Raw genomic sequence first — 27,926 nt, forward strand, 5'->3', positions numbered from 1 at the left:
CTTCGCTGCCGAGTCAAATTATCACTTACTTGGCAATCTCTCCCATGAGCTGCCCTGAAGGTCCCCAAGGATCATCATTGGTTGCTTCTCGAACCTTAGACTCTATTTCTGAATAATTCATAACCACATTGGTGCTGCAAAGGACAGAATTAAATGCACACACAAAGATTAGCATCAAAACTGAGAAACACATGAAAACTTAATAATGACATTAGTGGGCACCTTAATGAGATACCTCTACAGGGTGGGAAAGAAAACATCTTTAGTGAAGATGCTACCCTGAGGACACTGCAACACATTTAAGTATCTTTAAGAAGGTTTTACTATTCCATTAGCCTTCCAGGATACAGATCAGAGACTAGGGATTACATTAGGCTTGGAACCAGTCCAATAAAAAATCTGCTTTTCATCAGATTAAAAGTGAAACTGAACTAAAGATGGTAGCATTCAAAACCAGAACTTATTTGCTTTCACATGTGCATGCTATCAGTGTTTGCTGTAAAATCTAGAACATAGATCAGATGAAGAGCACACACACACACCTTTCCAAATCACAACATACTGAAAACTAAGCACTGTCTCATTGCATGGCAAAAATTATTATTATTATTATTATTAACTTTATGTTTACCCTGCCTTTCTCCCTGAAGGGACTCAAGGTGGCTGGAGAAGAATAGAGTATCACATGGAAACAGCTGGAAGAAAATAAGGCAAAGGACATGATCTACTGCCTACTGCCTACTGTTTCAGAAAACAAAACTAATATTAAAGATCATGTAAATATTCAAATATTCTATTGCAGGAATATGAGAAAGAAAAATAAGACTTTGGTAGCAACCATATGAGATGGCTTATTGGCTAACAAATATGCCCTTAACATTTTCATTTCTTCTAAAGGAGGCATGTTCATCCCTTAGCATAGTGTTTCTCAAACTCAGGGTCAGGACCCACTATGTGGGTCGTGAGTCAACTTCAGGTGGGTCCCCATTCATTTCAATATTTTAAAGGTATTAGACTTGATGCTACCCTGGTATGTGACTGCATTTGGGGAAATGTTACAGATCTGTACTTTTAACAGGCTACTCTGTATATGCTTTTTTAACAATGATAGTGAATGGGACTTACTCCTGGGTAAGTGTGAGTAGGATTGCAGTCTAGGATAGTTAAAGTTTGCTGCTTGATGTCACTTCCAATCATGGAAGAATTGTCACAAAAGGAAGGTCATATTAGAGCTACTGCAACTAATATAAGAGGTGGCTCCCTACACTATGAGGAGGAAAAGAAGTGCATTTATGACTATGGTTGATATACAAGGAGGGGGACACACAAGGCCACAGGACTAATGGATATTGGCTCACTGTGGTTTAAGTCTTTCCTTGTTAGGCAATTTTCAATGGATGGAAGGAAAAAATGAATCTAGACAAGACAGAGCTGGCAATGGTGTGCTTCCATAGGAATCAGAAGATGTGTTTGTTCCCATTTAGAATAGGATTGCACTCTCCTGTAGAAGTAGGTCTATAGTATAGTGAGTTCCTGGGAACAGACCTACTCTCAGACACCAGGTGGCAGAGGTCCATTTGGAACACCAGCTACAATCCAATAAGCAGAATCCAGATAGGGCAGGGGAAATCCAGGGGCTCCAGGAATGAGCCAGCATGGTGTAATGATTTAGGAGTTGATCTGAGACCTAGAAGAGCCAGGTTCAAATCCCCACTCAGCCATTCCTGCGTGATCTTCGGTCAGTCACTGTCTCTCAGCCTCACTGGCTTTGAGGTCAAAAGGAGGTGAGGAACTATATACACACCACCCTGAGCTCCTTGGAGGAAGGGTGGTATAAAAATATGAAAAATAAGTGTGAATGAGGGATGGTTGATCATCATGAACAATCTGGTGATGGTCAGGTCCAGAAATCAGTTTATATATGTGACATCTGACATACCAGATAGGTCCTTTCCAACGTAACAAAGATCTTGTTTCAAGCATCCATGTTTTTAGAGCTGAAAGTCAGCTTTATAGGACTGCCAGTGCACATTGTCAAAGAGTGATGCAAGACTTCCTGGCATTTGCAGAATGCAGCCGCATTCAGCCAGCACAGCAGCAACTAAATTGGCTACCTGGTAGTTTATGGGCCTTCTTCAAGACATTGGCTTTCCCCTATGAAAGCCTTTATAGCTTCAGACCTGCATATCAGAGAGTGTCTTGTCCTGGCATATCCTTCTCTATGTACAAGAAAGCCAAAATTTTGTGCTTAGAGTTCCACCTACAAAAGAGTGAAAGCAGTCACTGAACAAAGATTCTTTCTGGCCTCATGTCTGTGGTATGTGCTCTAGACTGAAATTCAACAACAGCCCTGCTTCCTGATTAAACATAGGAAAAAATAGTAAAGAGTTCTGATTTCAACTATATATTTGTTTTCCATTTCTCAGGACTGACTTAAGATTCATTTTACTGATGCTTTATTATTAATTCAATTTCATGAATACTTTCCAAAATAGTATAACGTTTTATCTCTTTTCACACCTTACACACACACACACACACACACACACACACACACACACACACACACACACAGGTGTACTGTATATTTACCTAAGCACTGAGAATTTCATTTCAGGCATCTAACAAAGTGACTGACTTAAGATTCATTTTACTGATGCTTTATTATTAATTCAATTTCATGAATACTTTCCAAAATAGTATAACGTTTTATCTCTTTTCACACCTTACACACACACACACACACACACACACACACACACACACACACACACACACACACACACACACACACAGGTGTACTGTATATTTACCTAAGCACTGAGAATTTCATTTCAGGCATCTAACAAAGTGAACTGGTGTCCACAAAAACATATGCTGAAATAGTCTTTGGAAGAAAGTTAACTGTATCATATTGTTGGCAAGGTCTTGAGGGTAGAGATAAACCATGTTGTTAAAAAAAACCCTTACTTAACGGCAAGTGAACCTTAAAGGCAGACTGAAATTCTATTTTACTCACAACTGAATATGTAAGCTGTGTCTGGATTAAGTCAATAAACGAAAGCCATTGGGTTCATTTCACTATGTGTCAAAACAGAGCAGATTTGTACAGCAGCAGCAATTACAATTGTAAATATTCACCACTAATATTATCTCATCAAAACATACAACTCAAACATACGGCTTTGCAATCCCCTTTTACTACAGGCATATTAATCTCATGCCTTAAAAAAAAAATTCCCATTCATATGGAATTGGTTTTCAATACCAGCTTCAGAGGTTTAGGGGCTTTCAGCACACTAGTTTCCTTGTCCAATGTAAGGAATACCTGTAGATCGAGTGGGAAAGGTTCTGTTTTTACAACCCTTTCCCCAAGCTCTTGTTTGAACGGCTGGAGGAAAGACTCTAAGACAAAGTGTTTCCTAGATTTCTCCAAGTTAACACTGCAAGTCATGCAGGAGGAAAAAAGCCACAAATGTCCATTAACACACACCCATATCAGTTCAGCTAGTAGTGATTAAAAGTTCAGGAGTAATGCAATCTCCGGGGAAGTCAGAAGAAGAGATGGGTGAAAGTTAACACATAGTCAAGAACTGCACTTATAAAACAGCTCTAAGTAAGGTATCAAACTCAATTTCTGAATTTATTCTGGTTTTTTTAAAAAAATAGTGTTCAGCAAACAGGAAAAAGTACTCATAAATCCCAAGCACAGATCTAACATTCCAGAACGAAAATCTTTTAGCCGTATTTAATTCAACAACAAACGTAAACTTTAAAAAATGCACATGCGCGCGCGCACACACACATACAGAGGATTGTGTCGTTTGGCTGCATTCCAGGTCATTTAAAAATAACTATTTCTAAAAAGGTGGAAATGTAGTTTTATTCTTCCTTTCCCATGTTTTCTATGGCCCTCATTCCATGCCCTACCCATGATGCCTGTGACCTTTAAAGCAGAAAAAAATTTACTTCCAGATGTGAAGGGAAAAAGTGACTAGCCTGATTGCCAAGACTTCCTGTGATTGATATAAATTTGATATCTGAGGACACTTTCAGACACCGGGGAGGGGGGGCTCTCTGGTTAGTTTATCCTGGGTCTCTTCCAAAGAATTCTGCTGGACTTCATGGACAGAATTCTTTGCAAACACAAGTGAGCTATACAATAGCTGGATTGACAAATGGATCCCAAGTATTTTATGCTTAAACTATACTACAATTCAAGAGTTTGTTTGGCAAAGGATAGACTTATTTTAGAAGCTAAACAAATAAAATCTTGTAATGAAGCATTTTTGTCAAAACATCTATATGAATAACACTAGCCAGAAGTATTCCAACCCCATTTCTGTTCAACTATGTGATGTTAAACAGAGGAAGAACCACTGTGGTTATAACTACAGTATAGAAGAAAACAAAAAGTAAAAGCTGGGTAGACACTTAATATTTATTTCACCTTTTCAAAATGCAGCTTCTTTTATCATCACAAAAGTGAAACCAATATCATAAACACACCCAGTGAGTGAACACGTAACCTAAAATTCTGTTGTATGCATGACTCACCTCCTTCACCTGTTTTCAAATTAACTTTGTTATAGAGAGAGCGTTTGTGCTTATGGACAAACCTCTTACAAGCAAGAAAAAGTGCACATTTATTTATTGTATCAGTAGTAGTAGTTGGCAACCTTTAGTTTCGAAAGACTCTGGTATCTTGCTCTGAATGGTGGTTCTGGCACAGCATCTAGTGTGGCTGAAAAGGCTGATTCGGGAGTGAAAATCCCTTCCACACTGGGAGCAAGTGCAGTCTGTCCCTGGTCTGTGTCCCTGGCTATGGGCCTTCCTTCTTTGCCTCTTTGCCTCAGTCTGTTGGCCAAGTATCTCTTCAAACTGGGAGAGGCCATGCTGCACAGCCTGCCTCCAAGCGGGACGCTGAGGCGCCAGTGTTTCCCATCTGTTGAGGTCCATTCCTATGGCTTTCAGATCCCTCCTGCAGATGTCCTTGTATTGCAGCTGTGGCCTGCCTGTGGGGCGCTTTCCCTGCACGAGTTCTCCATAGAGGAGATCCTTTGGGATCCAGCAATCATCCATTCTCACGACATGACGAAGCCAATGCAGGGGTCTGTTTCAGCAGTGCATACGTGCTAGGGATTCCAGCTGCCAGGTGATGCCAAGGATGCGTTGCAGGCAGTCCATGTGGAAAGCGTTCAGTTTCCTCTCCTGTTGTGAGCGAAGAGTCTATGACTCGCTGCAGTACAGAAGTGTACTCAGGACGCAAGCTCTGTAGACCTGGATCTTGGTATGTTCCATCAGCTTCTTGTTGGACCAGACTCTCTTTGTGAGTCTAGAAAACGTAGTAGTTGCTTTACCGATGTGTTTGTTTAGCTCAGTATCGGGAGAAAGAATGTCAGAGATCGTTTAGCCAAGGTACACAAAGTCATGGAAACCTCCAGTTAATGCACAGAGATTGTTATGCAGGGAGGTGAGTCCACATCCTGAACCATGACCTGTGTTTTCTTCAGGCTGATCATCAGTCCAAAGTCTTGGCAGGCCTTGCTAAAACGAATCATGAGCTGCTGGAGATCTTTGGCAGAGTGGGTGGTGACAGTTGCATCGTCGGCAAAGAGGAAGTCACGGAGACATTTCAGATGGACTTTGCTCTCAGTCTGGAGAGGTTGAAGAGCTTTCTGTCTGATCTGGTCTGGAGATAGATGCCTTCTGTTGCAGTCCCAAAGGCATGCTTCAGCAGGACAGCAAAGAAAATCCCAAACAAGGTCAACGCGAGAACATAGCCCTGCTTCACTCCGCTTCGGATGTCAAAGGGCTCTGACATGGAGCCATCAAAGACAACAGTGCCCTTCATGTGGAAAGACCTGATGATGCTGAGGAGCCTGGGTGGACATCCGATCTTGGAGAGAATCTTGAAGAGGTTGTCCCTGCTGAGCAGGTCGAAAGCCTTCGTGAGATCTATGAAGGCTATAAAGAGTGGCTGTCGTCGTTCCCTGCATTTCTCCTGCAGCTGCCTAAGGGAGAATACCATATCAGTGGTGGACCTGTTGGCTCGGAATCCGCACTGTGATTCTGGATAGACGCTCTCTGCAAGTACCTGGAGCCTCTTCAGTGCAACTCGGGCAAACAGCTTTCATACAGCGCTAAGGAGAGAGATGCCGCGGTAGTTGTTGCAGTCACCCCTGTCGCCTTTGTTCTTGTACAGCATGATGATGTTTGCATCCCTCATGTCCTGAGGTACTCCACCTTCTCTCCAACAGAGACAGAGGATTTCATGCAGCTCATGTGACGATGATCTCTTTGCAGCACTTTAGGATTTCAGCAGAGATGCTGTCTTTTCCAGGTGCCTTGCCAAAGGCACGTACACTGATATACTGATCAGATATATAAATATACTGATTGTATACTTTGTACTGTATGGCAAATATACTGATTGTATCAGTATATGACACAATATGCAGGAATACAGCATTTGCAAAGGCTCCTAGAGTAACCAGTCTAATTCAAATATCAGAAGTTGAAGAAATCACAGCCACACATAGACTTGTGCAGTCCCTTTATGCTGCAGCCCCATCAGGCTGCCCTCAGTGTATTTCCCATTACTGAAAATATCAGTGGGGCCTGCGAAGGAGAGTGGAAGAGGAAGTTCATGGAAGAATTGATATGCACACAGAGGTATTAACTGCAAGTCAATTAGAATATACAAATATCCCAGGCTTTGATGGTTTCTTTTTTGAGATCAACTCTTTGAACACGTTTCAACTATACCCTCAACTATACCCAGAAGTCATTCATTCAATGCATCCTCCGCTCTCTCTCTGCTGTTCTAAAGGTTAAAATTGCCCCCCTCCATGTTGTTTTGAATCTATGATTCAAACAGTTCTGGGTGTGTGTGTGTGTGTGTGTGTGTGTGTGTGCGTGAGAGAGAGAGAGAGAGAGAGAGAGAGAGAGAGAGAGAGAGAGAGAGCTGGCTCCAAATTTAGCTCCAGGCCTATTCCCATTCCCCTCCCCCCAGGCAATAATGGAATCCATTTGCAGAAATCTTTGTGGGACTGCAGGAATTTGCAAGATAATAAAAGGCATTTGCAATTTGCTAGCTAAAAAAGCATTGGAAGTAACATTTGTAAACTAAGAAAAGACTGAGTTCTATGAGCAGGGGACACCTGTACCCAGTTCAATCAAGCTTTAATACTCAGCACTGAGTATCATTTTCAGAACCTCTTTTAACCTTCTAAAGCACCTTCTAACAAGTGTGGTGAACTGCCAAATACACATTATATGCGAGCACACGCAACTACATTTTTAAAAATCATGGTTAGCCCAATATCAGCTCTTCCTGGGGCAGTTGTGCAGCAGACAGTGCAATCTCGGAGTTCGCTGATGTAATCACAGTAGCCCCAAGATTTCTGAGGGGTAGCTATTCTCATCATCACAGGTTTATAGAGCCCCACATGGGGTTGCTTTTGGATGCATTAAAGTGCTTTTAGGCTTTTCTGAATCAGTTTGTCTTCAAAGGGTTTGATTATGAACCACCCTTAAAAACAAACACAGAAGTGAAATAAATTCTGAGGTTGAAAACAATCACATCAGTGCCAGGAGAAAGATTTAAAAAAAATAGTTTTCAACAAAAAAAGTGGGAAAGGTTGAGGAAAAGAATAATTTTAAATATCATGAAGTGCAAGCTTGATAATGAGCATGGAGTTATACAACAATCTCAGGAACAAGGCTTCCTCTGAAGATTCATACACAAGGCTCATCTTCATGTGAAAATTCCTGGAGAGAAAGTTGCCACACATAGGATTTTTTGCAAATGAGAGCTCTTTCAAAGAATGAGCTGATCTGCCCAGGTCCGTAGGAGAGAGAAGAGGGCAGGCCTACAAAAATTGTCTATGAGAGCAGGAATAAAGAGTCCCCTAAAAGAAACAAATGAGACAGAACCTTCATTCCTTTCAATAGACCTTCTTGGGTAATTAAAAACCAATTTTTCAAAAAAGTTAGATTTACTTATGCTGTCTTAAAAAAAATCCAGCTTCAAATTAAATCATGGCAGAATATTAAAAAAGTAAAGGCCTACACTTAATCCTGGCCAAGTGACTAAGGGCCCAACTGCATGCTGTCCACCTGCCCTGCAGTACAGCAGCGCCAAAACAGGTACTGCTGCATCCTGCAGGGCAGGAGAAGCAGCTGGAGGTCTTCTTGGGGTAAGGGAACATCGGTTCCCTTACTCCACGGAGTTGATGCAACCTACTATATGTAACTTTTAAGGTCAAACATTATGTTACTATGAGTCATATTTATTATAGCAGATACCCTACTAGACTCGGGTGTTAGTGAGTCAGAGGTGTAGCATCTAAGAGACATCAGCCTGCATATCAGTAGGATCATTCACTGGGCTCATCTGGATCGTCTTCTACTATTCTAGGCCTTCCAATTATCCATGCTCTACAATCGGTTCATTTAAAAATTGAGAATATTTATTGATCCATCTCACAGAGAAACACTTTGCCCAGTAATTGTTAGCCCTTAATTCTAGAAAGTACTGGGCACAAACAACCAATTTTTACTTATTGTATGCCCCATCTAAAGTTCCCCTTGGTTCAAGGAGTCCAACTTCCAAAAAGTCTTTCAAAATGTTTCCCTAAGATTGCAACTGTAGCTGTTAAGCAAGTTACTGTGCTCATTGTTCTTGTAAGCCTAAAAAGAGTATCAGACAAACACTAAACCTAGATTCTGAACCGATCTAATTCTCGAGTGCACTTGAGTTGGAAATTAGACTATGCTTCTAGGTTGGATAAAGGCTTGTGGCTATTACAGCAGCACTACTTGAACTACTTGTTCAAAAAATATATAAATTTCTTATAATGTATATATAAAGCTGTGTATCTTTTGAGGTGAAAGACTACGAATTACAGTTCTTACAAAGGGTTTAAGTTCTTCCTTGCTAGTATCCTGAGAAACTAGACCCAGTGATAGTTTTTCACTTGCTCCATGCATGCCATCCTCTCAACCCAAGTTCCTCTGAACCAGCTGGGCTTGTCAATAAGAGTCTACTATAAGCAGTTTTCCAGAAATATTTTTCATTTACTATAAAAATAACTTATGTAATGCTTCTCCAGCTGAGCCTGAAATGTCTTCAACAGAGCATTTAATCAGTAACATGAGAAACTTGGGCTCAAGAACCCCAGCATTGTTCATGAGCCACTAGAGGCCAGCAAACCATGTGAGAAATACTAACATCCACAAAGAAGGAACATTCTATCATTCAGCTGTATTCCATCTATTCTGAAGCAATTGTCATGGCATTGCTTGTTCCAGAGACCAAGAACTAACTGATCTGTTACTCAACATTTAAGCCACTTATATTCCACCTTACCAGGATGTTCAAGGTAGCTCTCATTCAAAAGACTAAAAAACACAATAAGCACTAAAAACCAACAAATGATAAAACTATAAAAACAGCAGTAGTAACTGGTCCTAACACCCACATAACAAACCCATAAACAGAAGTGCTTCTGTCTCACTTCTTGTACAAAAAAAATATGGAAAAGTGTTTTTTCTGTCTTTAAACCCCAAAACAAAGTTACAGGATTATAGTACAGGCGTGCCCCGGTATCTGTGGGGGTTCCATTCTGGAACCTCCCAAGATTAACTGAAACTGCGGATATCAGGGAACGCCCCCCACCCTCCAGAGAGGAGCTCTCTGGAGGGTTCTCTGAGCCCAGGTCCTCTTAAACCCCTGAGGACTTCACCCAGAAACTGGAAGTAGCTTTTCTTTTTTTTTAAACTATTGGGCTCAGAGGACCTCTGGAGGAGAGGGGAAGAAGAGCACCCTCTGACTCTGAAAGGGTGAGCACGGGGGTGGTGGTGGTGCATGAACCTGATTCTCAGGTAAGTGAATTCATGGCTACGGGGGCCCTACTGCATTTGCAGAGGGTGGTAACATATTTATTCAGAATTCCCATTTAGCTTTGAGCCACATAAGTTGTGATGGGACCATCATTCATATGTCTGGCAACTATAATGCGTGTGCCGTCTCCATGGTTTAACAGTAAAAAAAGCACATGGGAGAAGGGCACTTAGCATTGCCCCTCCCCTGCTTTATCTCTCAGTATTCAGTGGCTCCAGCTATTAGATGTGAGAAGGAAGCTGAAGCAACCAGCTAAAAGAAGGTAAGACACATAAAAATTATTCAGCATCTTATGCTCCTCTTTCTAATAAAGACCAATAGAGACATATGTGAACAGAGCAGACTTGGGAAAATGGACGTGTTCACTACAGTGTCTATTTTGGTCTTTCATTACCCCCCATAGGTCACAACATACCCTACTTGTCCTCCACCTACCAGCTGCTAGAGTGTAAGATGTCTACTAGCAGCTGGGAGGGGGGGTCAACTGTACAGGATTGCTGGAATAATGGTCATTGACTAGCAGTCCATGTCAGCAGGATTCTGTTCTAGGAAGCTTCAGAATGTGATCATGTCTCTGGTTACGGAGGTCTGAGCAGGAGAGAAAGAAAGGGTCCTGACACAAGCATCCAGAGTAGCGCAGGAATAGAATGCATACCATCAGAAGATTATCTCTTATAATATTTGTCTAATATCTCCATCGTTCAAAAGCTGGTTTCACAGTTTTATTTATGCAATCAATGAAATATAAATAGTCAGTGGGAATCATTGCATCCAAATGACATCCCGTTTATTTGGGATCAACCCTCAGCTGCTCTAAAGACCAGTACATTCTCAGTTTTGTCCCTGAAGTATCAGCCTTGGCATATATACTGAATTGCCTCGGATGTGGTGCTAAGGAGAATTCAGCAAGCTCTGACAGAGAACTACTGCGCAGAGACTGACAGTAGAATACTCAACATACAGGACTTTCACTCTATGAAATGCACATGCTAACACAAATGGGCCACGTCCTGCATACCTTCTGTAGGCCTCGGTGTCTTCATGGACTATTGTCTCTGCCTCCTACCCTACCAGTAAGTGCAGAGTATCTAGTGGAAACCCTCTTAGCAGAATGAAATCCACACATTCAAACAGGCCATGAATACCTAAAAGGTCAGTATATTAAGAATTAAGCCATGAACAACGAATATTGCATTTCCTGCCCAGCAGCAGTCATGGTTCAAAGGTACTAATGATCACTGAATCTCAAACAGGAGAGATGCAGTACAGGTACCCTTTGCTTATTCCATGTTCCAAGAATTTTCTTTGTCTCTCCTAGCTATTGTGTATCCTGGCCATCACAAAGAATCAGCTAGTTCACCCAATCTCTTCATATACCCCTTTTTGCCTGCTCCCCTGGCATTCTTAAAAAACCCTAAGGGCCATGTTAACACAGAAGACTGGAAGGAAAACCCCTTAACTCAAGTGTTAGAATGCTAAGAGACGTGTGGCCTTTGGCAAGTGCAATGGGTCCTCCTTCCCATTACACTCACCCACCCCAAACCCTGAAGGTAAGGAACCATTCGGAGCAGATTCTGATGCAACATAAGGGGGTGCAACAAGAGAGGGGGAACAGAACAGACTTATAGAAGTGTCTGCATTACCTTCAGAAACGATACATTCCAAGAAATCTTGCCCTACTATAAGAAGGGAGATAACAGCTAAATTGATTCCTCACTCAGTATATACCCTATAAAAGCTTCTGCTAATTAGTTTAACCACCAATAATAGTTCCGGAGCATATGTTAGTGCACAGAGTTTGAAAAAGGGCCAGTAATTTATTTTCTGCCTGCTAAGGCCAGTTCTTGTTAGACAGGTTTCTGTGGAGCTCGAAGCAGGTTCACAGAAACAGCCTGTAATCATTTCTGCAATTCTGGCAACTCCAACAGTTCACAAACATTCCAGCGCCACAACCCACCTAGTCCTCTGTAGCGGGTGATGATAACGCTGGCCAGAATGACTTACCGGAGAACCTCTTTTGGACCACACCAGGCCAGCAAGCTACTCTATTGGCCTCTGTGGGCCTCAGAATGGCCTGAAGAAGCCTTTAAAAGCTACTTCCAGTTTTCAGAGGTAACTTCTGGTTTGACCAGAAGCAACTTTCTGAGACCCGCAAAGGCCAACAGAATGGGCTGCCGGCCTTGAGTGGCCCGGAAGAGGCTTCTGGAGGTCCCCTGGCAAGTCATTCACTCTCCCTTTCTGGAGTGGCTCCAATTTGGAGGCAAACAGTCACATGTGCGAGTGAGAGGGCCAAGCTCACAATCTACCGCACAAGGGCTTGTGACCCACTCTTTGGGACTACCTAATTCATATTTCTTTCTCTTTGTGATTCTAAAAACAGCAGGGATTGCATGGAGGAATAAAAACCAGCTGGCGCCATGTATGAACTGGCCTTCAACAACACTGTGAGGCCAGCAACCTAGATTTTAAAGTCTTAACTACACAAAATTACCATCTCCTAAATAAGCAACAGGTTGTGGTTGCCATCAAGCCAATACCAGTCACTTTCCCAAATGCTACAAATCTATCTTTTCCTGATCGACAATGTCACCGTCAGCAAACCACAGCAAGAGTCTGATTTTCATTTCCATCTTTGGAACTAACAGCGTAATAATTTATGTGGCAGATGTGCAAGGCAAACTGAACAGAATGAGATAAGCCAAGAAAAACATCCTGATGTCTACATCTGAGTTATGACTTGGAGGAGGAAGGAACTATAAAAGCTATTTCCTGCTCCTCACAACTTTTGTGGTTAAAAAAGTATCAAGAAAACAAGATAACCCATTTATGCAGAACCCCTTTCCCTGGGCTTTTAGAACAGCTGAAGACTGAGAACATAGGTTTCATTCTGGTCTCAGCACAAAGTGGTAGAGAAGTTATCTGTTGTTTAATTTAATGAAGAGCTTCCCTCTTTAAACTGCTTTCAGGTTATGAGTCAGTCTTTCAGAGCTCCCACATTTGTCAAAATGGCTTAGAGAGATATGAAAGATTAAATATGAAGGTGAGGTCTTTTAGATACCCCTTTAATTAAAGCTGTTATTTTTTTTGCTAGGGATCTTTAAAGGCCACAAAGGGCTAGCTTCCTGTATTGTAAGGGAGGAAGTTGCCTCCTGCTGGTCAGGTTTTAAAAGTTATTCAGCATAGGGGAAAAATCCCATCAGATTGATCTTTTCCTATTCATTGTAACTCATTTTCACCAATGAATAGAGAAAGAACATAAGACAAGAATATGAACTTTGTCCTTTTAGCACTTTAACGTCTTTAATTCTCTTCCTTTCATGCCTACAGCTTCTTACTCACTGTTTTTGTCACCTTAACCTTAGTACAGCATGAATTATATTTCAAGGCATTTTCTTGTGAACATTTTACATTAGGTGAACAACTAACAAATTTTTAAAGGAAAGATGTGCTGTGACACCTCAGAGATTAACCAGCTCATTGCAGTGGGAGCTTTCCTGGGCAAAAGGAAAGCACTGAGACCATATCAACTTGCAAGAAAATAGGACAGTGGTTTAAACAAAATGCAAACCTCACATTGTTGGCCTGCTGAAGGCGTTCTGATTGAGTAGGCTGTCCTCTGGTTATGTGTATTCTGCAATCTACAGAAAAAAGCAGCAGCTAAAGTAACCCCATCCTGTGCCACAAAAAGTGGAATTCTGCAACCTGAGTAAATTAGACTAACTCAGTGTTTCTCAAACTGTGGGTCAGGACACACTAGGTGGGTTGCGAGCCAATTACAGGTGGGTCCCTATTCATTTCAGTATTTTATTTTTAATATATTAGACTTGATGCTACATGGTATTTGACTGCATTTGGAGAAATGTAACAGACCTGTACTTTTAACAAGCTACTATGTACAGTGATGCCTCGCAAGACGAAATTAATTTGTTCCACGATTTGTTTCGTATTGCGAAAATTTTGTCTTGCGAAGCACGATTTAAAACAAACCAAAACAACAACAAAAATGCAAAAAAATTCGTCTTGCGAAGCACGGCCATAGAAAAATTTGTCTTGCGAGTCACCAAAAAAATCGCAAAACGCTTTTGTCTTGCGAGTTTTTCATTGCGCGAGGCATTCGTCTTGCGAGGCATCACTGTATATTCTTTTAACAATGACTGTCAATGGGACTTACTCCTGGGTAAGTGAGGGTAGGATTGCAGCCTAGGATTATTAAAAATTTTCCTGCTTAATGATGTCACTTCTGGTAATGACGTTATTTCCGATGGGTCCTGACAGATTCTCATTGTAAAAAGTGGGTCCTGGTGCTAAATGTGAGAAAACCACTGGGCTAATTGGACAAATTTGCAGTTTTATCATTTTTTTGCAAATGTTATCCTGCTACTTCTATTTTGTAAAATTTTCTTGTTTTGCTTATCATAGGAGTGACAAATAGTTATGAAGAAACCTGATGTTCTGTACCTTGACAAGTGAGGTTGGGGTGGGAAGGGAGATACTCAGTTACATTTCTGGCTTCTGGACAGGCCTTGTTCACATAATTTTTGGCATATCTAGCCATCACCATAATGGCCATCACCTATTTCTAAAAACAATGTGAAAGTTCTTAAGGTGCTGCATTCTGCACCTGGGACTGCATTCTGTAGTAGTCTTCTGCTTGTACAACGGTGCAGAATACACAGCCTTGGACATATTTTGTTGGAATGGGCATAATAACCGCAACAGATTCAGCGCTCTGATAGTTTTCAACGTTAAGCCAAGTAGAACAAAGCAATAACTTTACATGTTTCAGGTGAACGAAAGACCAGGATGATCTCATGAAAGATGAATTATTTGAAATCCTACCCAACACAGGGCAATACCATCCAATTTGACTTCCACTGATCTGATTGCTAATATTTTATTCAAAATTAATCTGCAGCATTGCTAATTAGCTTCTGTATTTTGTTTTTTTCCCCGTCCCCTGGCTTTGAAGAGTTCGGTAAGGCCTCAAAAGGACAAGATATAGCCAGTGCACCTTATGAGCTGGTTTAAGAACTGCAGTTTCTCCTGGCAATAATTGGTTCCTTTTTCTCTTCGTGTTTCTAGGATGAAGAACAGCACCGTGAGAGTCTCAAATCTGCTTCCAACAGATTAATTGATCCAAAAAAGGTAGATTTAAGGCACTGTTAATTGATCCAAAAAAGGTAGCATCTTGCTCATTCTATCCAACTAAAGCTGCCAATGATATATAGTCAATGTCCACCCAAGATCTTGACCTCTAAGTTGAGTATCTTCAGACATACAGTACTTCAAAGATGACATTGTCAAATAGGTGTTTTTTTTAAACTTTAGACCTCTGGCAGATGGCCTCAGATTTCATCAAGATTTATCAAAGACCAGGTATGGATGCAACATTCTCAGAGTCATGGTTAAGAGTCTAGGTGGTCTAAGCTCTTTGTCCCCAAGTGAATTATCATGCCTTTTCCTATTGGGCTTGATTTTCTCCTCCATTCCATTTTCGAAGATAACCTCGTTGCTGTGTTATAGCTGCAGCAGGTTTTTTGCTAAACATGGTAGAGGCAGGATGGATCTTTTCAAATTCCCAATTTAAGAAAGGAGGTACATACAGATCAACTTCAATCTGCAGTCTGTCCACTCAAATCAATCATACATCAAAAGTGAATAATAATAGCGAATAATCATAAACAATTCTGGATGAATATTACATGTATTCTAATACCATGATGCATATAGAAGCTCACCCAATTTTTATATTCATCAGTAGAAATACCAGACCATCGCACATCTGCTGAAAAGAACTGAAAAGGGCAAGTTCTTTCCCAGCTTAGAAAGCCAGAGGGGTGGGGTGAAAAGTGCTGCAAGTTTAAGAAAAAAAATTGCACAAAGTGCTCTATGCATAAATCATATACCGGACCAGTGTTTCTCAAACTGTGGGTTGGGTACTGATTTCTGGTGGGTCTTGCAGAACTTCCAATGAAAACTTGGGTGACAGAAAGATCAGGTAACTAAGGGTGCAATCCTAACCCCTTATGTCAGTGCTTTCCAGCACTGTTCCATTGGCACCGCTATGCCAGTGCTGCAAAGCACTGACATAAGGGGTTAGGATTGTGCTCTAATTGCCTCAAGTCCTGAGGCTATTCAAAAATCAGGCAGCTGCTAACTGCTCGGAAAACAGCTGAGCTCCTGCAGTTTGCAAACTTGTGTAATAAAGGAAGATGAAAGTTTGAGCATCTTTTTTCTAGTGCTCCCCCCCCCCCCCAAGTCTGTCTGCTGGTGTTCTTTGGCATCTTTTTAGATTGTGAACATTTCTGGGATAGGGAGCCATTCGTTATTTGATTCTCTCTGTGAACTTTTGTTGAAAAGTGGCATATACTGTTGTTGATAATAATAATAATAATAATAATAATAATAATAATAATAAAGCTTATCAGACCTTGAAGTTAATCATTAGAGCTGCCTCATTACGAGAAATGAATCGAGTTGCTCGACCATTCTACAATCCTATCCATGCTTACATGGGAGTAAACCCTATTGACTATGATGGGACTTACTTCTGAGTAGACATGCATAGGATTGGGCCGTCAATCATTTATTTATTTATTTATTTATTTATATACCGCCTTTCTTTGGTCATCAGACTTTAATCCAAGGCGGTTTACATAGGCAGGCTGTTCTAAACCCCCTTAGGGATTTTTACAATTGAATAGTTCTTATTTCATATAACTCCTCGTTCCAGCTGGATTGCTTCCCGGTCTGGCCTCTCTCTGGCCCTTCGCCTCCCACGCTCCACTTGAGGACAAATCCTCTCTGCCACTGAGGGTCAGCTCATCAGTATATCAGCGTGCCGTCAGTACTCGGGTACTTCTGGTTGTTTCGAACTGGCAGCCTCAGATCTTCAGGCATCTTCAGGGATACAAGGCGGCAGCTCTACCAACTGAGCCAGACCTCCTGCTCATTTAAACTCTTAAGTAACAGTTACAATGAAAAACTTTGCCATGTAGATGCAATGAGAGCGCAATGTTCTTCATTATAACCAGTTGTGAGTTTTGTTTTATTGTCACCTTACTAATTATTACTGAGAGGACATCAGTCACCTCCAGCTCTACTAGGCTACTAATCTTCATGGCAGCATTGAAGCAGCAAGCCTCCATTCTGCTTGTCACTGCTCAGTCCAGGCAGAGAAGAGAGTACAGAACCTCAGACAAGCATTAGACAATTCTTCTAGGCATTTTTTTTATCAACTCCTAACTCATTCCAATTGCAGACAGTGCACACACAAACACAACACGCTTTTTGGGTTGTGTGTTCTGTTCCAGTTCAACATCACCAAGGCCTTCAAATGTTCAGCTGCGGGTTCTATTCTGGTGCTAAGAAATGGGCTGGCTAGATTTTTAATTCAAGTTCAGTTTGACTTATCAATTTGTTTACATTTAATTAAACAGGCTTCATACAACCAGCGCCCAAATCATAAAAGAGCAAACACTGCTTTCCAAACAGATCATAGATTGCAGAACACTATCTGCCATCACTTCTGGTTTTTTAAAATCATCTCTCCATAAAAACTACACCTTTTTTTGCGCATACAACACCCTGATGTCATGGTGCCTTGATTGATGGCATCAGTGTTGCAGCTTCAATGCTGGCACAAGATTTTATTGGGAGATTGGAACATGGCTTAGAAAACAGAAAATCTGAGGGGTGAATTATAATCTCCAGTTTATCCCATGTGAAATTTCAGAAAGAGTGGTCAAGTAATGTTGACTTTATTAGGAAAGAATTTGAATTAACTCAGACAGCAGCCATGTTTGTTGAAGGCAATAACATGCCTTCAAAACACCCAAAGATAAAACTGACGTAATGGAGCCCAAAGTTACCTCTACCAAAAAAAACAGGGAATTGAAAGCTAATTTACACATAACACTACTTGGGGAGTTTCTTCAAAATTACAGAAGTACACTTCAGAAAAATCTTTATTTGTTTATTTTAAAAGGTTCAGCTAGATAAAACATCAATGGAAAAGCTCCAGATTTCATTCGCAAACTGGGAAAATCATTCTCAAACTAGGTCCATGGGGCTCCCTAACCAGATAAGACTTTAAAAAGCCCACGGAAGTGCTTTCATTTCTTAACAGATTAGCATCACATTCGATTGGCGTGGATGCTGTCACCTAGTTCCGCCATAAAATTTGAAGAGAAGAGTTCAATTTTGTAAGAAGGGTTTACAATCATGGGACCCTTTTTCTTCCTAGGCTTAATAGAACAGAAATTAGCGTGCCTATATAAACACTGGGGATGGAAAAGAATTGGAATGGGAATAAGATGGGGGGAAGGTTGGGAGCAGAAGGCTGATGAGTTTTGCCTTCCTGGCAAAATGTAGTCATAGACACGCTAACAAAGCTAATTATGTATTTTAAGACTGAAAAGTTCACTACAGAAGCCCAGACACTTCACAAGTTATACAATATTTACCTCCATTAATTATATTGCTCAAACCTTAATTATTAATGTTAATGCTTAAAAAAATCTTACAGGATTAGGAACTTTAACCAGCATCTTCAAATGAAGTCAAACAGTAACACAAAATACAAAAAATGCAAACTAAATTCTAACATAGTAATAATGAATATAGTTTGTTTAAATGCACTATATTCCCAAGGAAGAAATAGGCATCGAACCCATAGCTGAAAATCTAAAGATGTCCGCATCAGAAGAAGAACTTTTCCGTTCATCCAGTGAAAGTAGGGGTGTGTTTTACTTTGAACTCAACCCTCCATCTGCATATGTGCCTTATGCACTTCATTTTTGAGGTCTCCTGATCCTCCAGATAGGCTTTTGGGGGCTGCAAGGAGAAGGGGGGATGAGTCAGCCCCATTTCACAGGCGGAAAAACCACTTGATATCCTTAGGATCTAAGGCTGCAATCCTAAACACACTTTCCTGAGAGTAAGCCCCATTGAACAAAATATGACTGGTTAGGATTGTGCCCTAAGCCTTCATGCCTAGGAGTATTTTGCAAATACGTACTATCCAGAATGAGTGTTTTTGTAGAGTTAAAATTAAAAAGAGTGTATAACATATAGCGAGATAATTTTCTAAACCAAACACTTGATCCTTATGCAGTACTAAGCTGTTCAATGGGCATTCTAACATTGAGCATATTGATCTGTTGTAGGCTGCTTATTTAATGGGCTCTCTTGGTACTGTTCTATTAGAGATTACACCAAGCTTTCCTAAGGAGATCAAGAGCATGTGATTATGTTCTAGTGCCAGTTTACCAGCAGCTGAGTGTGCCAAAGGAAGTTCTTGAAAAGACAAGTATTTGGGGGAGGTTAGGAAAAAGCACTGGTTGATTAATTAGAATACAGGAAACATACTTCACAACTGCAGCCATTTCAGCTATTGAAGGAAAAGGGAGAGCGAGAGTGCATAGGAACTCAAACAAGAGAATAAAACATTGAATACAAAAGCTATTCAAACTTTGAATATCACAGGAACGCTAATATGATCCTTTATTCCTTGAGGATTTGGAGCTGCTTCACAACATAGTCCTAAGTAGTTTAAAGCTCTTTAAATTTCCAGGGCTTCAACATTCATGAAAGAAACTTTACAGTAATCCTTCTTACCTAAAGCACTGGCACTGCTCTTCATAACATGTGGTATGTAAATCGGAACAGATTGTGGTAAATTATTCTAGCAAGGCATTAGCATAGTTCACATCGCCAATGTCCGACTACCTCAAACAGATTGACTTATTGTCCTGATCCGACAAGCCCAAAACTGAGTTTTACCTTCCATTTTTGTTAGCTGCCATCCAAGGCCTACATCCTGAAGGAGAGGACACAACTCTTTTAAATAACTTAAATTTAACATTAGATATGTCAATAATATCTCATGATAGTTTCCTTTAAATATTTGGCTTCCTCTTTTCTTACATTCCCAAGTTTTTGCAGGTCACTTCCAAACAAAATAGTTACTACCTCAACTGCTTACTCTCAACTTTCTATAAATACATCAAACCAAATAGTCTTATCATAACCAACATTAAAATTTCATCAAAATGGGCTATCAAGTTTTGCCACAATGGCACTGACCACTAAGGCAAAGAGCACATTGCATTATGCAAAGTAATCCAATACCAAAGCTGGAACACACTGTAGATACAGAGGTAGGCTTCAACCTACTTCTAAATACAATTCTCTCTTTCTAGCGAGAAAAGAGCTGCCACATTTTCCGAAGGAAGTTCCTTCCCTCTTTTCTGGCTCACCTGTATTACCAGGTCAAGCACACATGCCTTACCAAAGAGAGGCTGGAAGGGAAGGCTAATTCATATGGTAAATCAATCTGCTGGAGTGCTATTGCCTGAGAAAGTACATTTAGAAAGGATAAGAAAAAATCTTACTTCACTTATTAAATCACTGCTATCAGCCATAGCAGTATAAATCACCTTTCATATATTACTAAAACTTATATCCTCAAGTACCTACAGTATGGCCTCATCATGAGTACCTGAGATGGCAAACCAATACTCCCACTAAGCTCAATAAAACATTCAATAATGAAAATTAAGACTCTGAACCAAGCGTGACATCAGATACACTGGCCGAGGTCTCACATGGTCAGCTGACCCCTGAACCTTCTGTAATGCTGGCCACAGCCACTGCCTCGACAAGGGATGCAATAGGATCCTGTGCAAGGGGCCCCAGGAAATTGGTGCTGGCACTGGTCAGAGCAATCAGCCAACCAAGCATAATGCAGCAGCAGTCAAGTTCTGCAGTTACATAACCAGCAAGATTTGTTGAAATGCAAAGATCTTAACTGCTAAATGTGAACAACACTGGGGTCATGCAGGCCTTTCTCAGGAGTATGTTCCAAATTCTTGGTGCTACCACAGATAAGGCCCAATCTGTCACGCTCAGCTACCATAACATCAATAATAGGAGGCTCCATGAAAAGCCCCAGAAGAAAATCTAGTTATTCAAAATAGGAGGTGGCCATTCTCGAGTTGCTTCATAACATGAGACCATTTTGAGATTTAAAGATACAAAACAGCACTGTGAATTGAACTCATAATTTTAGGTAGTGTTAGGGAAAAGGTTCTGTAAGAGAACAGTGAATATGCAATGTTGTCCTATGCAGATCCTTTCCTGATCCGGGTTGGTTTCTCCATTGACTTCTCCTTTGGTTCTGAAATGCTGTAGATGTGGTGAAGTAATCCTCTTCCAGAATCCATGTCACGATCAAGAATTGTTAAGCACTGTACAGTACTTGTAATCTATTAATATAACCAAAGTAACACAAACTGGGTCAAATCAAAGTTTTATCTTGTGTAATATTCTCTCTCCAGAGGACAACTGCTTGTTTCTAGGACGCTCATAAGAACTACCCTGCTGATTGAGACCATTTCATCTCCAAAGCAGCCAGCAAAGCAGTGGCTTTCCTGTGTTTGTCCTTAGCATCTAGTATGTGGAAGTGCACTGTGTCTGAACATGGGAGATTCTATTTAGTTATCATGGCTAAAAGCGGTTCATAGAGACCTATCATTTTATCTAATCTTTTTTCTTCCAAACTAGTAGTTATTACCACATTTTTGACAAAGAGTTCCAGAAGTTAGTTCCAGATTATCTGAAAGAAAAAAAAGAAACTGCTTCCATTTCTCAATCCTTAATCTATTACCAACTGTTGGATGACTCCCCAAAGTTTTAGTATTAGAAAAAATTCCTCTTCCCACTCTCAGTGCTTCACCCCCTCCAGTCAACACTGCTACTTATTAATCGAATGTGAGAGAGAAAACTGATAGTCAAACTATTCTCAATGTAACATACAATCAAAATTCCAATTCAACTTATTCCCTGCATATTATGTCTAGAGAGCATTACTGCAAGTATCTCCTTATCCAGCTGTTATTTCAACTTGAAGTGAACTTGAAGGAATGTTCTACTTTTAACTGCTCCCTTCCATTCACCAATGTATTCATTAGTCAAATGAAGAAATACTCTGACTAGTCAATCTCTCCCTTGGTTACAATGTGAAACATTTTATGCTATAAGACGAAACAGAAGAACATTGCCATACGGTTGTAACACCCTCCAGGGTGCTGTGGGTTTTAGGACTGCTCAATTTTTTGGAAGTCCCAATGTACAGAGGGCTCATGAAGTAATGTGGATGAAGAAAAATAATGAGTTTACCAGGACCTCCCACTAATCTTAAAAAGTATGTAAGCTCTCAGTTGGAAAAACTTCAACATCAAGTGTGAAATATGCTAATTATCCAGAAGACTGTTGGCAGGGAAAAAAAAACCCCAAATCATTCCAAAATGAAAAGTAGAATAGGAACTTTGAGCACATTAAAGAGAGATGCTTTCACAGGAAAATCAAGTCAGACAGCATATTCCAACAGTAACAAGCTTTGGCATTTTACTAGTTTAGAATGCTTAAGTTGAAAAAAATGACTAAGTGGCCAATTTCAAAAGGGTGCTGCATATTAAAGGTGTATTACTTAACTCCTTTAGCTAAACGATTGCTTCGAGCAGATGGCCTTTAATGCCTCTGCACACATGCCATCACAGTGGTTTTATGCTGTCCTTGAAGGCCATTACTATCAGCGTCACCACTCTTCTTACTCTCACCTGTCAAATTAAATGAGGGAAGTCCAGAGCCCTGGAACAGATGAGTGTTTTTTTAAACAGGCCTTAAGCAAGAATGGGGAGGGATTTATTCTCCCCTTGATGAGTGTTTTTAAAAAAAGTTAAGGCAGTACAAAGCAATTCAGAGATGTTCACTGTTGGTTGCATGAAACCATCATCATGTAGTTACCAAAAACTACAGGGAGAAACAGACCATGAAAAATTATACATCCTCACCTCAGTAACAGAGCTCATTCTCCAGTAAAGGGCCAGAGAGAATTAATGCTTCCCTTTAACATCTTCACTGAAAGTGAACAAAGTGGCTCATGCTGCTATGTACCAATTAATCTAAGCTTTTACTTTTCACTAAACTCACAACCTGCCCTTTAATTTCAGCAAACAACCATCATTTGGAATTTAAGCTATTCAGGTTGAATGTGGACTGCTGAAGTATTTGTATTGAATAAATCGCCTGAAATTCTCTCTCTCACACACACTCACTCACTCATTGTTAGAACTTTAAAAGTCTGTTGTAATGGCTGATATGCAAGTTGTTATGATCAAATGCTTTACTGAAGTAAGCTGTATGGCTTTGTGGAAGTGACCTGCCTAGAATTTTAACAAGCCCTGGCATTCAAATGACACTTGATGATTCCATATTGAGATTGCAGACACTAATGATCTTCCAACAAACATTCCCTGTCCCAACATTTATGCACAACACCATGCTGCAGTTGTGCTACAAAGCATAAAAGTGTCCATTCTGAAATGAGTGCTCATACAAACTTTAAATGCAATTTTACTGCACAAAATTACAAATATGTTGTGTAACACTTCTCAGTTCACCACTTCCTTGGTGATAAAACTGCACTGCCCCACACAATGGCTTATCCCACCAAAATCTCAGTGTTTCCCCCCTTCCTTCTTCTAGTCCAATCTAGGCCGCAAAAAGATATTTAGAATAGCCCAATTGCATATGCTCCTAGCTTTTTTTCCTAGACTTCGGTTATTTGAGAGCATGCGAAGAATGTTGCTCTGCAATACTCTCAATCTGACCCTTCAAGACTATAAGGGTGGAAATGTGCAATTATTGTAAGACCGTATCTTTTCCACTGACCGGAAAACAGGTACACTACCCTTTCCGATTAACGGCCAAGACTGACACAGAGATCATAATGAAGTGGTGACATGAGCTGTGAATTGCAGGTTCAAATCTCGCCATAAACTTCAAATCTCATAAGGTAGCCTTAGTGAATCTCTGCCATGAATGAATACTTAGAACTCTAGTAAGTACCCACCCAGCCTCAGTTCTGCAAGTGTAATATGAGATACTGAGATACCTCAAAGTGCTGTTGGATGGTCAACATCAAGATAACACAGGTGAAAATGTTTATATACTTGGAAAAGGTTATACAAATGTTAAGATTGTACAAAAAGTATTAAATTTATAAAGATGCCAGTTTTGGAAGGAGACCATTGCATGGACACCAACATCCTTTAATCAGAGACATGCATGGGACTAGTCATGGTTTCTTAGTGATGAGGGAAAGCTACTGCATGCTCAAAGGCTCTCTTGTGTTGATTATTTCTTCGCATACTCATGGCCCAAATCCAATGAGTGGAAATAAATTTCAAGGTTAAGCTACTGCAAATCAATACACAACATCTTGTTAACAGAGCTAAAAGTTAAGCCAGACATCTTTTGCCACAGAAAACAGCCTTAACATTCACTGGGAAAGTTTAATCTGTATACTCTGAGAGCTGGCTGAACAGAAGCTTCTGAAAAACATATGAAAGCCAGCAAAAAAATTCTACAGATGGTCTGCTTTATATGAAGTCAAGGTTAGAGACCAGAAAATTTGAACTTTTAAGTCATTTTGCTATGACTTATAAAGAGGAATTTTCCTCCATAAGAAATAATGCGAATAGGGATTAAATGTACATCCATGCCCTTCATTGGACATGAGATTTCAAGTTTCTTCCTTAAGAAGCAATGGAATAAGATCGGGTAAGCATGGCTGGCCTTAGGAGCTGCGGAGCCCAGCTGAAAAAAATATTTTTTGTGGGGCCCCAGTTTCACACCCAGGGTCTTCAGAATCTTTGAGATACAAATAAAATTTGTTACAGACTTTATATCTCTAGTAGAAATGAACACAATCAAAATGCTTACTTAAAAAGTGCACATGAGTTAATACACCAAATGAATCGAAGCACATTCACATGAACAAAGTACTGTACATGGTCAAATCTGCTTCCATGCTACAGAAAACCAACTCGCCACATGACTCTGCTGACCACTTATTGGAAGGCCATTACTTCCTGTACTGTCTTCTGTAGTCATCCTATCAGTTAATAAAAATTTTCCGCTTTTGCTATCTCAAAAGTTCTCTGTTTAAAATGGTTTTTTTTAAAAAAATTGTTTTTTGTGCGCACGTCTCATGGAAAGTTAATAGTCATATGACTAAGTTCTGCTCATTAGCCTACAACAAGTTGCATATTAAGTTTATGGTGAGTGATCTAACTGATGCCATTGTTCAGATAAAGGTATGTTACAGCCTAATATTTCTGCTGGTTTTGACCTTCCTGAAAATGTTATCCTTAAGAATAATTCAACTTCACTTGTACAGTATATTGGTCAATATGCAATTGATCTTAAAAGATGAATGCCTTGATCAGTGCAGATCCCACAACTTCTGATAATGCTGAGGGACAATGGTCTACTTTTGGTGCTTCTAAAAATGTGTATTTGTTTGGGGCTCAGTGTTTGGGGCTCAGTGAGCTAGGGGTCAGCTGCCAGGAGGGTGGAGAAAGGAGCTTGCTATTACTTACACCTGTGTTGGACTCTTGAGACTGACGTTTGGCTCCTTCTCTCTGCAGGTAACCTGCTAAAGCCTCTGGCTTGTTAGAGGTGTGAGCCTTTGGCATGAGCCTAAGGGCTCTTGGCCTGTGGCTCTTAGCACGGGGATTGTGCCCAGAAGACCGAGGTTCCTTCCAAGATGGCGAACTGAAACAGTGGTTGGATTATTCCTCCCCTTCTGTTTAAAGGTAGGGGAGAGGAGCAACATAAATCCTTAGGACAGTACAGTCTTTTTCCAGCAGAAGAGTGGCCTGTGAGACATCCAGTATTAGGCTTGGCCTGCTTTTATCTTTTTATAAGCAGCTCTGCTGGTTGTCTCTGTCTGTACAGGCCAGTCTCAGAAGGTGGGCCTTGCCACATGTGTTTTTTCTTAGGACGGAGCTCAGGGGAAGGGAGGGGTGCCACTATCAAGAGAGCGATGGGCCAGGGGAGATATGGTGGTGGGGGTTGGACAGGCCATTACAGGAGAAGGAGAATCCATCATAGGAAAATCATCTCTCCTTCTGGTCTTTCCCCTAATTCTCAAATGCCTGGTGGTCTTGACAGTAAGTTCCTGGATCTGAAGCTGCTGCTTTTGAATGCCAGGTCAGTGAATAACAAAACCTGCATCATTTGGGATTTAATCCTGGATGAGAAAACTGACCTGGTATGTATTACGGAGACCTGGTTGGACATGGCAGGAGGAGTTAGCCTCTCCAAACTTTGTCCACCAGGTTTCCAGGTGTTGCAGCAGCCAAGATTGCAGGGACGGGGAGGAGGAGTTGCAATGGTCTATCGTGAGCATCTCCCTTACCAGGTGCCCTGTTCAGCAGTTTGCTGGCTTCAAATGTCTGCATGTTGTGTTGAGAGGGCTGGACAGGATTGGGATTCTGTTGGTGTACCGCCCACCCTGCTGCCCAACAGTCTCCCTGCCTGAGCTGACCGGGGTGATCTTGGGTTAGAATTGGAGTCCCCCCGCCTATTAGTGCTGGGGGACTTCAATGTTCATGCCGAGGCCCCTGCCATGACAACCATGGGCCTGTCCCTAAAGATCTTGGCCCTAACACATACTGTAGGACACGTGCTGGACCTGGTGTTTACAGTTGGGCACGGGGGTAGTGATCTGGATGTAGAGGAGGTCAGGATCACTCTGTTGTCATGGACAGATCACTTCCTGGTAAGGTTTAGGCTTGTTGCAGCTCATTACAGAGCCTATTCCGTGGCGGTAGTAGCAGTGAAGAGATCTTTCTTCTCTGCTACCATTGCATCTGCTGAGAACTGTCCGGCAGAGCTGTTCCGTGTGGTACGGGGTCTCCTCCATCAGGTCCCTCCAGTAGACCAGGAGGAACAAATGGTCAGCCGCTGTGACGTGTTTGCACAACATTTCGCAGATAAAGTCGATCCTATTCGTCATGACTCGGCAACGTTGACAATGTCTGACGATGCTCCTTTGGCAACTGCTTGTCCAGTGTTGTGGGATTCTTTTCAGCTTGTACAGCCTGAGGATATGGACAGACTCCTTTGGAGTGTGAGACCATTGGCCTGCCTGCTTGACCCTTGCCCAGCTTGGCTGATAAGAGCTGCCCAGGGTGGACCGGCTGAGTGGACAGGGAGGGTGTTTAGCTCTTCCTTGATGGAGGGGACGTTACCACGCGCTTTGAAACGGGCAGTGGTTCGCCCCCTCCTGAAGAGGGAATCCCTGGATTCCACTGCATTAGACAACTACAGGCCAGTCTCCAACATCCCGTTTCTGGGCAAGGTAATTGAGCGGGTGGTGGTGTCTCAACTCCAGAGGGTCTTGGAAGAAGCGGATTATCTGGATCCTTTTCAATCTGGTTTCAGGCCGGGCTCTGGGATGGAAACCGCCTTGGTGGATGACCTACGCTGGGGACTGGACAGGGGGAGTGCATCCCTATTGGTCCTGCTGGACCTCTCAGCGACTTTCGATACCACTGACCATGGTATCCTTTCTGGGCCGATTGGCCAAGCTGGGAGTTGGAGGTACTGTTTTGTGGTGGTTCTGCTCCTACTTGGAGGATCAGCCCCAGATGGTGGTACTGGGGGATGCCTGTTCGACACCTTGGCCCTTGAAGTGTTCAATTCTGTCCCCCATGCCATTTAACATCCACATGAAACCGCTGGAAGAGGTCATCCAGAGGTTTGGAGTGGGGTGCCATCAATATGCTGATGACACCCAGCTCTATCTCTCCTTTCCTCCAGACTTCAGGGTGGCAGTTGAGGGCCTGGAGCGCTATCTGGAGGCAGTGAGGATCTGGATGGGGGCCAACAAGCTGAAATTAAATCCAGATAAAACAGAGGCTCTCCTGGTTCGGAAATCCTCAATGCAGGTGCTTGCGCTGAATGGGGTTGCGCTCCCCCTGAAGGAGCAGGTCCACAGCTTAGGGGTCTGTCTGGACTCACAGCTGCTCCTGGATTCCCAGGTGGCAGCTGTGGCTAGGGGGGCCTTCGCTCAGCTTCAGCTGGTGTGCCAGCTGCGGCCGTACTTGGATCCTGCAGACCTGGCCATGGTGATCCATGCCACGGTGACATCGAGGCTAGATTATTG

At 41.5% G+C, this 27,926-nt stretch overlaps 1 protein-coding gene across 2 annotated transcripts in view; it reads right to left on the bottom strand.

Annotated features, from left to right (window-relative positions):
- Nucleotides 1-27,926, bottom strand: part of CLINT1 (clathrin interactor 1) — a 78,663-nt gene that overhangs the window by 35,712 nt on the left and 15,025 nt on the right. For both annotated transcript variants that reach the window (XM_066617060.1, XM_066617059.1), the window contains exon 2: nt 30-134. In XM_066617060.1, coding sequence (XP_066473157.1) covers nt 30-134 — 105 coding nt within the window. The remainder of the gene's footprint in view (nt 1-29; nt 135-27,926) is intronic.

The sequence above is a fragment of the Tiliqua scincoides genome, chromosome 2 (assembly GCF_035046505.1).
Source record: "Tiliqua scincoides isolate rTilSci1 chromosome 2, rTilSci1.hap2, whole genome shotgun sequence".
NCBI classification, from domain to species: Eukaryota; Metazoa; Chordata; class Lepidosauria; order Squamata; family Scincidae; genus Tiliqua; species Tiliqua scincoides.